Here is a 12158-nt window from a genome sequence, read left to right as displayed (position 1 = left end):
ATTTTACTGTTATGCTAATATATATTAGGTTTAAATCCTGGATATTGTTGTTAGAGTTGGTAAGAAAGTTCATCTTTGTTTTAAGAGGTTGTATCTGGTGGGGGAATATGGACACAGCTTAAACTTAATGCATGCTCAATTTTATCCAGAAATACAATTGCTACAAAGCACCATATGTTGTATATGTTCACCATATAGCCACTGTAATTTGTTAAGTATCACTCCATTGAGTATAAAAGAAGGAAATAGGAAGTGGACTCTACTTTTCCTACTCACAAACAAGGACTGGACAGTGGCTATCTCTGTTAAATAGTATCTGACAGTCATGTTTTCATTTGCAGAAGAAACCTTAGCCAGAAAAAAAGAAAATGTAGTTTTGTTCTTATACAAATGTGTTATTAGTCAAGGTCTTTATCACAACCTCAAGTTTCCTTGTCTGTTAATGAGAAATCAAATCAAGTTGTTTTTTTATTTTTCTCAAATTTTTGCTTTTCGTTTAGTGAAATATCTGATTCATAAATTTTCAACCTACTGGATATTTAAAATATCAAACTGTTAAGCAGAACACAAAGCATAGAAGTAACTAGTAAGTGTGTGGAACTTCAGGAAGAAGATGGAGTTGACGAGAAAGAAAGGGACACACTTTTGTAGTGCAGTTGAGGGCAGGTAGGGCACGTTAATAGGACAAGAGAAGTCTTTGTAGGTGGCAGTCAGTTGAAGGAGGCCACGTGACTTCATAGTGGAGAATGGTGAGCAATGAGGCTTTTGAGACACAGGAAAAGAGAGTAAAGTGCCCTGAAAGTCATCTAAAACATTTGGACTTCCTGCTGTCTAATGATGGCTACCCATGGAATGCTTCTGAGCTAGGAGCTAAGAATGGAATTTGTGCGAGAAATAGATCCGAGTTGCTGTTAAGCAGGTGAAGCTAAAGAGTCACGGAGAGGTGGACCTGGCTCACAGGTGCTGTGGAGAGGTGAGCTTGGTGTGATCAGACAAGAGTCACGGAGAGGCGGACCTGGCTCACAGGTGCTGTGGAGAGGTGAACTTCATATGATGAGACTGGGACAAAGGAGCTGTCTTCCATAGGAAGGCCATGGCTTTTGAAAATTAGCTATGATGTCTAGGTTATTCTGATTTTCATTGAGTATGTTAAAAAACAATCTTATGTACTAAGATTGAGAATATATAGACCTTGTTATCTTGCCTTAGGGTGTTACTCTCTTGTATTTTCTTGGTTATAATAGTATAAGGAATGAGAAAGCAGGAGCTTTTTCGTTTTTTCATCAGAATCTAACTTCGGGAATTGCAAATCATCTTGAAATGTTTTCTAACTCTTACACGTGTTCCTTAACAGTTGTTATTTTAGCACTCTAAGCTCTTAGACTATTGCTATTTCTTATTATTTTTTTAACCTATTATGGGTAGATGTCTCACACTGACAATAGATTTATTTAAAAAAATTAGCTCTCATAGACATTCATGAGGCCTGCAACATTTACATGAACGACTCTTTCTGTGCAATATTGAAAATAAAATGAGCTATTTCAATGTCTCTTCCCCTCCCCTAGTCTTTCCTAGCACTGGTGAACCTGCTGTCTTACCCTGCTGTGTATGAGCTAACAGGCAATCAAGAACTTCCCAATAAAGCTGAATATTCTCTCCGGGAAGTTCCAACATGTATTATTGTAAGTTACTTTCTTTTAATTGTTCTCTTTTCTCATTGCCTACTGATTGGGATTGGTAGCAGAAACATAATTTGACAATAATACACAAAATCCCCCATGCTCACTAAAATCTAAATTGATTATTTATCCCTGGACTATCAACTTTTGAGTTATCTATGAATGGAATCTTTGGTCTAAGACATGCAACTGTTCCTTTACCTATCAGGAAGCAAAGCTAACCCTCTAGAACCAGGAAAGCAACTTCTGTATGAATGAATTCTAGATGATTCGATAGCTTATTAGCCACACTTAATGCTGCTCCCTCACTGACTAGGATAATTAAGAACAAATTATACAAAGAATCCAATATATTTTCAACCTATGTTTTAATGAATTATGTATTGCATCCATGAAGACAATGTATATGTATTTATTTAATTCAAAACTTAATTTATACTCAAAATTGCTCATACTATTAGCTTGGTTTAACTAAAAGGGGATGTAGTTCATTATCTTAGAGTGTTCATCATCTTAGAATTAAACTAGAATGTATATAAAAGTGTACATGAACACATATACAAGGATTAGTAAAGAATTAATACTGAAATTCTGTTTCTAAAAACTACTTTTTCATTGTCATTTTATCTTACCTATTATTGGTTTTAAAATAATGGTTTTGTGCTTTCTGGATACTTTTCACCTTTGTTAATTCCAAACATTTGAGTTCTTAAAATTGTTTTCTATCATGGGAAAGTTTTGGTAACTACTGTGAAGTAAAATGTGAAGTTAGATATGTCTCTCATTAGACCTTTAAGAATCTAGGGTCTCTTATTATTTTCTTAAATTATTCCACTCCCATCTTCTTGTGCTCAGTTTTATCTCATTGCTTATGTACTTGTTAGCTTTCTCATTCTGCTGCTTGACTGGTTTGTGACTTTGAATGGGTTAGATACTGATTTTCTCGTCTACCAAAAGAGGGCACTGTGCTAAGTGTAATGCAGATACTGAAGCACAGACACTAGGTGATCCCACTAACGTGATGACTCTAGAACAGTCCCAGTCAATAGAATCAGAGAGTGAGGTATTGGTTGCCAGGGCTGAGGCAGGGCAAGAGGGCAAAGAACCAAGTCCTAGTCACATGTACAGGGTTTTGGTTACACAGGTTCTATTGAATAACATGAGGCTTATAATTAATAGCACTGTATTAGGTACTTGAAACTTCTTAGTAGAGCACATGTGTGCTAAATGCCTTTTGCAGACTCAAAAAGAAGGTGAGAAGAAACTTGAAGTTTATGGTTAGAAGTTATCAAAGGTGTCATCAAAGCTCCCTTCTCAGGGATCTAGGCAGGACTCTGTCATTGACTTTTTTTTCACTTTATTTATTTATTTTTTTATATTTTGAGGATTTCATACATGATTACTTTTTTTGTTTTGTTTTGTTTTTTCAAGATAGGGTTTCTCTGTGTAACAGTCCTGGCTGTCCTGGAACTCGCTTTGTAGACCAGGCTGGCCTTGAACTCAGAGATCTGCCTGCCTCGGTCTCCCAAGTGCTAGAATTAAAGACGTGCCATGATTACTATTTGCACATTATTTTCACCTTCCTCCTTCCTCAAACTCTTCCTATGTCCCCCACTCCCTCTCAAATTCACACTTCTTTTTTATTACTATTACACACACACACACACACACACACACACACACACACACACACACACGTTAATGAGTCCATTTAGTACTGCAGGAGCTGATGCAGAGGCCATGGATGGGTGCTGCTTACTAGCTCCCTCTTCACGGTTTACTCAGCCTGCTTTCTTATAGCATAAGCTATAGGACCACAAGCCCAGGGATGACACCACCCACAATTGCCTGGGCCCGCCCTCACCAATCTCTAATGAAGAAAATGCCCTACAGACTTGCCTACAGCCCCATCTTATGGAAGCATTTCCTTAATTGAGGTTCCCTCCTCTCAGATGACTTTAGCTAATGTCAAGTTGACCTAAAACTATCCAGCTCAGTAACATCTTAGGGAGCTTTACCCTAGGGAAAACTGATTTTCTCTCTCTCAGCGCTGTTGATTGCTTGTAGCTCTTCTCTTAGAAGTGGGACCTTGTAAAATTTCTCTCATCCACTTTGTCATCTTGACTGGTGCTATCATTGTTCAGGTTTCGTTTAGACAACCATACTGTTGAAGTTTCATAGATGTCGCTTCTCTATCAAGTCCAGAAGATATTGTCTTGCTACTGACATCCTGGCTCTCTGGCTATTCAATATTTTTGTCCCCTCTTCTGCCCGCTTCCCTGAGCCCTAGGTGTGGGGGTTACATTGAACGTGTATCAGCCTGAGTTGTGTACCCCATGTTTACTTGTTCTCTGCATTGGGATCCATTATGGAACTCTGCAGTAGTCACCATCTGCTCAAAAAGAAGCTTCTTTGGTAAGGAGTGGGAGCTGTACCTCTCTCTGAGTAGAAGGACATGTATTTAGAACACATTTAGAAATTGTAGTAGCTTCAGAAAGTGACAGTTATAGGTTCTCCTATACCTGTTTTCCCCAGGCACGAGGAGTGGGCTAGATTTGCAGTATCAGGCATAAACTGCCCCCGTTAAGAAGGCCTTAAATCCAATTAGACAGTTGTTGGTTGCTCACAAGACACAAGTGCCACTGTTTCACATTGAGGACCTTTTGCCAGGCCAGTCATTGTTGTGGCTCATAGACGTCACAGCTAGTGAGAACTGGAGGTTCTCTTCTCCCTTGGCAGCTTGCATAGCACTTTCTGATACCATGCCCTCAGGGTGGAGACATCCAGATCAGTTGCAGCTCAGTGCCTCCCAGTCCTGTGTCCAAAGTATATCATGTCTTCAAGGTCTTAACCTTAAAATTCTGGGAGGCAGCTGAGGACAGCTACAAAAGCCTGTATTGTTCTGGGGATCTCTTGGACCACCTGACCAACAACCCAAAGGAAGGTTTAGTGCTTGGCTCTAGGGTTTTTGTCACAGTCTATGGCTTTGGGGGAAACATTATCACCCTGTGTAGCATAATTCTATTGAAATTATCCATCTGTCTAGTATCTGTTTATCTGTCCTCCATCTATATCTACCTGTCATCTATCTACCCATCTATATCTGCCATCTATCAATCTTCTATCTGTATATCTATTATCTGTCTATCTATCTATCTATCTATCTATCTAGCTAGCTAGCTAGCTAGCTAGCTATGTATTAATCATATAAATGTATCTTAGACATTTCATGTCTTGTTGCTGCCTGACTTCAGTTCTTTACATGCCTAACCATCTTTACATGGCCACCATCTCTTGCTGGCTGAAATCTTCCTCTGTGGTTCTCTTCTCAGGGTATTTGTCTTGGAATATAAAGGTCCTTCTGGATGACATAAGATGATCAAGATTTTTAACTTAATTCCCTCTTCAAAGACCCCTTTTCCAGACATTCAAGTTCTGGGGATTAGGACACAGACAAACTTTTAGGAGGTTGTCTCCTCACTGTATAGGAGAGTGGCCTTTTCCTCTAGTTCCCCACAATGAAAAGTCCCAAGGAAGGACCTTGACTGGATTCATTTTCATCACAGCCTAACCAAAGAAACCTAGTCTTGGAAGGTACAGTTTTAGGGCCTTATTGACCCATTCCTTATCCTGTATCTGCTCATTTCCTAAAAGCAGGAAGATAGCATGAATATGGCCACTGGACCACTTGAATAGATCGGGCCCTCAGATGTGTCTATTTTGTACCGGGCTGTTTCTCTCTGGCCTCCAACCAGCTCCTAAGTCGTGACACAGAGACTTACTATTAGTTTTTTATGCTCGCCCTTAGCTCTTTTAACTTAAATTAACCCATTTCTCTTTATCTACCCTTTGCCTTGGGGGTTACCACCTTTCTTACTTCTGTGTATCTTACCTTCACTGCTTCTCTATGTCTGCCTGGCTGGCGTCTGCCTGGCTTCTTGCCCCATGCATGTCCCTCCTTCTCTCCTCCTCCTCCTCCCATTCTCTTCCTTCTTCCTTTGAGCTTAGATTTCTCCTCCTATTTATTCTCTCTGCCTGGCAGCGCTGCCTTTCCTTTCTCCAGCTTAGCCATTGGACTTTCAGCTCTTTATTAGACCAATCAAGTGCCTTAGGCAGGCAAGATGAAACAGATGCAACCTATCTTTTCATAATTAAACACACATCCTTACATTGTTAAACAAATGCAGCATACACAGATGTAACACACCTTTAACAGTTGAAGTAATATTCTGCAGCATAAACAAATGTAACACATTTTTGCCTGGTTAAAATAATATTCTACAATACTACTTATACTGCATTCTTCTTTGTTTATCTAGCCCTGGTTTTAGGCTGACTGCTAGCTTTCTGAACATATTCTCAACATGGACAATATCCTTTGAAATAGGATTTCTGCAGACTGCTTGCTAGTTCCGGGCCTTCTACTAGCTTGTTGCTGACTCAGTCTGATTTAAGAAGCTGATTCTTTCCCTGACAGGCTGTGATACTTAGAAACCAAAGCTCTCCATGAGGCAGGCTTCCCAGGAGCTCTGCTTTCTTCTCAGGGTGGTGCTACATCAATCTAATCCTCTTTGAAGAAGAGATTATTTACTGTAACATTTGTTCTTTGAAAGGAGATTATCATTGGTAGAATGTTTCAGTTTCTCCTCCCATCAGCTTGTTGGCAATACCATATCTTCCCATCATTTTATTCGTCCTAATCTACTTCTTAGATTCGGAACCAGAACTTCAGATCTCCCAGGTATCACCAACTGTCAGTATGCTTAGCTTTGTGTTCAGATAGCTGTGCAAATTTGTGCTAAGTGATGAAGACAGAGGTGGGGCATCTGTGGAGAATATGACTTTGCAGCTTGTTGGATGAATGTGAGGTGTATGTTCATTTCGTCACATGATGATTGGAACCTAGTGTCCAGCTAAGAACAAGAATGCAGTGACAGAGCTTTAAAAATATAGGTCTTTTTATTCTCTATTGTTCATTAATATTTTCTGATGTAGACTTATGTATTAGTTATTACTAATAGTCTTGTGAATGTGAATATATATGAAATAGGATATATATGATATAAATATAGTATATATGAGATAGTATGCATACAGACATATATATGATATAGGTTCTCATGTAGTCAATGTTGGCCGTCAACTTGCTGTATACCCAAGGATGTCCTTGAACTTATGATCCTCTTGGCTCCACCTCCTGAGTGCAGGGATTATAGGCATGAGCCACCATACCTTGTGTCTGTTGTGTTCAGAATCAAACCCAGGGCTCTGTGCATGCTAGGCAGACACTCTACCAACTGTGCTATATCCCTACCCAAGATAGATCTTGCTAGAATAAGCTTCCCCCGTCTGTTTTTATTGTGCTTGTAGTAGTATTTCTCAAATGTACTTTGAATTATTTATTACTTCTTCTTCTTATAATTTATTCCCTGACCTCTTATTCATGAGCTGGAACTGCTCCCTTGTCATCATTCATAAACATCAGTAAATGTTATTCCACTTTGTTCCCTTCCTAAACCTTTTTGCTCTATTGGCCACAGTTAGATGTTGTATTTAATCCACTGATGAATTTATATAGAAAGTAAGTTTTTAGATTTGTACTCAAGATATACACATAAAACAGGGCTTTGTGTTTTGTTTTTAATTACTTCATTTCTTTGTTCTTTGTTCTTTGTTTTTGATTGAGACATAGTCTCACACTATAGACTGGTCTCAAACTCAAGGCAGCCCTTCTACCTTAACCTCTGGAGTCCTGGGATTATACAGTATGGGTCATGACATTAGGCAAAAAGCGAGGCTTTCAAGAAAAACTTGTAGAGATGGCTGTATTGACACAGAGAAAACTGTGTGGCGGACTAATGCTGTCTGTGCTTGAGATGGCTTGTTGCTTCCAGTTTTGAGGGATGGCTACATAATAGGAAATCTAAAGGAACTTTCAGAATATTAATGCTGGAATCTTACCTGTAGCCATACTGTCTTAATTGTTCTTTAGTAGTCCAATCTATCTATCTGTCTGCCCTTCTATCTATCAATCATCTATTTGTCAGTCATCTTTGTTTCCTAGATGATGATGATATGTTTCCAGGATTTTAAACCACTTAACTACACAAGCTAGAGAGGCTATTAACACAGCCTGAAGTAGTTACTAGATAAAAATATTCCTATCAACTGTTTTTGCTTCACATTTGTAGATTTTATATTTTTTCAGAGTTGTTTGTCTTTGGGGCATTTTTATCTTTATTTTATTGTACATACAACCTGCTTGCCGCTTCGACAGTTAGGTGTATATTATGGTCCTCCACTTGGGGTGAACATTGAACTCATTTTAAAAACTTTTCCAAATCATAACGCTCAGGCCTCACCTAGACCAGGGAGTTCACAAACTCTAGGATGGGTCTGGACATCTTTGAACACAACATCTCATGGTTACCAGTAGTTCCAGTGTAGATGATCCACATTTTAGAATCGCAAATCTAAATGAATACTTACTGCTTTAATTTATTTGAGTAGCTTCTGTTAAGAAGAGTCTCAGTGTTTCTTTGTTATTTTTAGGATATAATCGATAGGCTAATCATTTTGAACTCTGAAGCTAAGATTCGTTCTTTACTGAATTATGAACAATCACACATCTTTGGTCTAAGGTAAGCTACTAAATTTTAAGCATATTTTACAAACGGCAAAAATTAAGTATTTGTTCTCTATACATTTTATGTGAATATATAGTATGTATATATACACGTGTGGGAGGCCTATGTGCACACGGAGGCCAGAGTTTGATTTCAGATGTCTTGCTCGGTTGCTTTCTCATCTCTTTGAGACAGGGCCTGTCCGTGAACCCTGAGCTCACAGATTGAGATAGACTGGTTGGCCAGTGAGCTCAGAGGAATCTGCTAGTCTCTGTCTACCTGCAGTGTGGTTATAGAAGAGTGTCTGACTTGTATGTGAGTACTTGGGAGCAGGCTCAGGTCATCATGTTCGTGCAGCAAGCACATTATCCACTGAGCTGGCTCCACAGCCCAGTTCTACGTACATCTAGAAAGTGCTTGCATGGGTTAACATAAATAATATTTAAAGATGATCTTTCATTGCATAGCATTATAGTAGAAGCCAATTGTAACATCTAGGTTGGATACTGTAGCCTTTGTCTGAATTTAGGCTCTGCATGGCTAGCAGCTGTCTGTCACCTGTGCTCATTGTGTAGGGCACATTGGGGACTGTTTCCATTGAGTTTTCTGAGGAGTCTCAAGAAGATTCTCCGGGCTGGTTTGTGATTAGGCTCTTGCCATAATAAAGCCTTGAAGCAGGCCTAGACATGGATGGTTGATCTCCAGGCCCAGATTTTGCTCCTTGGTATTGATCATTACTAAGATCTGCTTTCCTTGGGGTTTAAGACAGGTTGAGTTCATATTCCTTGACGTTTCAGTTAGTGTGTTGAAATGGGGAAGAATGCAGGTTTGGCAGGGATAGAGAGACTTAGGAATTCTCACTATTTTGTTCAGATATAGATGTGTAGCTTGCTTTCCCACCTACAAATGACTGCTTTGAAAAGCAGCTGAATTAAGGAGGATTGCTGTTCTCAGAGGTTCATGGTTTTTTCCCTTTGTGTTAGCAAAGCAACTTTCTCAGGCATGAGGGAGGCCAGTGATAATGTGTTGCCTGAGAACTACAGCGTGGTCTCTTCTAAAAGTGGGCCTCTTTGCTGGTAGTGTATTTCATAGCTCTATACTTTAACTTCTTACTTTTTGCTGTTCCTTTATAGTTGAGATTCATCTTTTGATTTCTTGGACAAAAGAAGATATAAAAAGCTGTAGTTATTATAGTTTTTTGGATATTGTGTCCTTTAGCTCAAAAACATGTTTTCACATTAAATTTTAACTTTCAGTTTTTAACATTAGAAATAACACATAGCAAGAAGCAAAAGGGGATTGTAGATTTAAAGAATTCAATAGAATACTTTTGACTTTTGAGGAATTGAAAATAGATTTTGGTTTCTTCTTATTATATACTAAGTAAATACTTTCCCCCTTGTATATTCCTTTTAGAATTTACATTTATTTATTTAGTGTGTACACATACATACTATGACATGTATGTAGAAGTCAGGGGACAATGTTAGTTGGTTCTCTCTTTTTACTGTATGGATTCTGGGGGATGGAACTCGGATAATCAGGCGAGGCAAGTGACTTCAGCTGCTAAACATGCCCCCACCCTTTCCTCACCCCCTCTCCTGATACCTTACATTTCTTTGGTGATATTTTCTCCAACTGTTCTTAAGGAAAAACTACTAGAATTTTGTTAAGTTATATAAAATAATATAAAAATGAAAGCTTGTAATATGTGTTTTGTGTGTCCCTACAGTGTAAAAATTGTATTATCTGCCCCGTAGAAAGAAAATTATCTGTCTGGATGTTCTATCATCCCACTGCTGATAGATAGAGTGGTACATTTTCACAATTTGCATCCTGGGCCCTTTGGACTGTATGCTTGTGGGAGGTGGAGCTGCACTTACACAGCTTTAAAATGCAGGACACTCACATTATTATCCTTACAGGGATGTGAGAATTACATGTGAACAATTCAAAGGACTTAAAACAGTGCCTGGCACATATAAAAACTTGGTAGTAAGTACTAACAAATAGTACTTTGTGTGTTTCAGTATTTAACTAGGTCTATTCTTTGTTTCATTATGAAACAAATATTGCCAGACCAGCAGTCTTCTACACACTAAAGAGTAAAGTATTCCTGCAGAAAAGTTTACGTGTTAACTTTGGGCTTTTTGATAGTTTTTTAAAATTAGTGTTTTGCTTTTTTGAGAAAAGGCACCAAGCCACGTGGCTAAACATAAATAAGAATTATGGGTTAATTTAAGTGTAAGAGCTAGTCAATAGTTAGCCCGAGCTAATAGCCAAGCAGTTTTACTTAATATGAGCCTCTGTGTGTTTACTTGGGTCCAAGCGGCTGCAGGACTGGCGTAGCAGAGAGATTTGTCCTGACCACGGGCCAGGTGGGACACAGGAAAACTCCCAGCTACATGTGTGTGTTTGTGTGCACACACCTGCATGAGTTTATGTATACCATGTGTGTGCAGATGCTTTTGGAGGCTAAACGAGAGTCAAGTCCCTGGTAACCGGAACTTCAGATGATTGTGAGCACCCTGGGGTGGGTCCTCTGCAAGGGTAATAAGTGCTTTTAACCACTGTGCCATCTCTCCAGCTCTTTTTCAAGAGGCTTTTTGTCTTCCTTTGCTTTCTAATAATTGTAATCATTATTTTTCTCCTTGGGCGTAACAAAACACTGACATAAACAACTTAGGAAGCATTTATTATTGGCTCACAGATTCAGGGCACATTCCATCCCATTGGGAAAGGCATCATGGCGGGGTTTTGAGGCAACTGTTCTTATTGTATTTTCAGTTAGAGAGCAGAGATAGATGAAGGCTGGTGCTCAGGGAGCTTTCTGCTGGGTTGGAGTTCAAGACCTCCAGCCTATGGGAAGGTGCTGCCCACATTGAGAACGAGTCTCCTTAACCTCGGTGTGCCCAATCAGGAAAACCTCTCCCAGACACGCTCAGAGGCTCAGCTCTTGAGTGATTCTAGAGCCTGTCAAGCTGAAAAATGAACGTTAACCATCATAGTAATAAACTTACTGTAATTTGAAGTCTTCTCATTGTCTCCTTCAGTTGTAGTTTTGAGGGAAATACCTGAAGTCGTTTCAGTCCACCATTTATTGTTCATTGAGGTCTCATGGCAGTAGATCCTAGCATCGAATTGGGTGGTTTTGGAATTTTACCTGGATCTTTCCTTCTTAAAGTCACAGTGCTGTGCTTGTGATTATACCTTCATTGTGCCATTATTTTCCGCATACAGTCTCATGAGTGTGTCAGACTTCCGTTGCTTATCTGTCCCTTTATTTCTCTGCTTCAAACCTCTGGAAATAGCATTATGGTAAATCTCAAATAACTTGTGTCTAAACACTTCAGTGAGACTAAATACGAGGCTTAGTGAAATGAGGATTATGGTTTTTCACCTTTCAACAGCATCACATGCTACTTAGAACTCTGGAGTCTAATTTGTCAAGACAGCCTAAGAGATCTTCTGCTGTGATTCTCTCTTCCCCAAGAAGATGCTTCTTCGATTAGCCCCTATGCCCCTCCCAGCCTCTTATTTCATCCTGGACCATTCTCAGCAGGGTGACATGTCGCCATACATCCCACCTCACGCTGAGACAACACTAGACACTGAAGGAGGCTGTCCTTGCCCTCCCACGGCCCTGCTGCCATACTCTTTCTCCGCCTCCCACCTTGCTCCCCCTGTTTTCTTTTTGGCCGACTTCAAGCTGGCTTTGAATTTGGGACCTCTCAAGAGCCGTGTGTCCTGTTTATTGCAAGACCAAGATCACTCCCACATCCATGATTCTAACGCATCCCTTTTTGCCCAATTCTCATCCTGTTGTAACTTTCAGTAACATTTGAAATAG

General features: G+C 39.5%; 1 protein-coding gene across 1 annotated transcript in view; it reads left to right on the top strand.

The window, feature by feature from the left end:
* Positions 1–12158, top strand: part of Tbc1d32 (TBC1 domain family member 32) — a 206097-nt gene that overhangs the window by 94679 nt on the left and 99260 nt on the right. The window contains exons 21-22 of the mRNA XM_059272587.1: positions 1569–1685; positions 8235–8323. Coding sequence (XP_059128570.1) covers positions 1569–1685; positions 8235–8323 — 206 coding nt within the window. The remainder of the gene's footprint in view (positions 1–1568; positions 1686–8234; positions 8324–12158) is intronic.

Source organism: Peromyscus eremicus, chromosome 8b, assembly GCF_949786415.1.
Source record: "Peromyscus eremicus chromosome 8b, PerEre_H2_v1, whole genome shotgun sequence".
In the NCBI taxonomy this organism is placed as follows: Eukaryota; Metazoa; Chordata; class Mammalia; order Rodentia; family Cricetidae; genus Peromyscus; species Peromyscus eremicus.
Note: the sequence above shows the minus strand (reverse complement) of the source record. Positions and strands in the feature narration are given on the sequence as shown.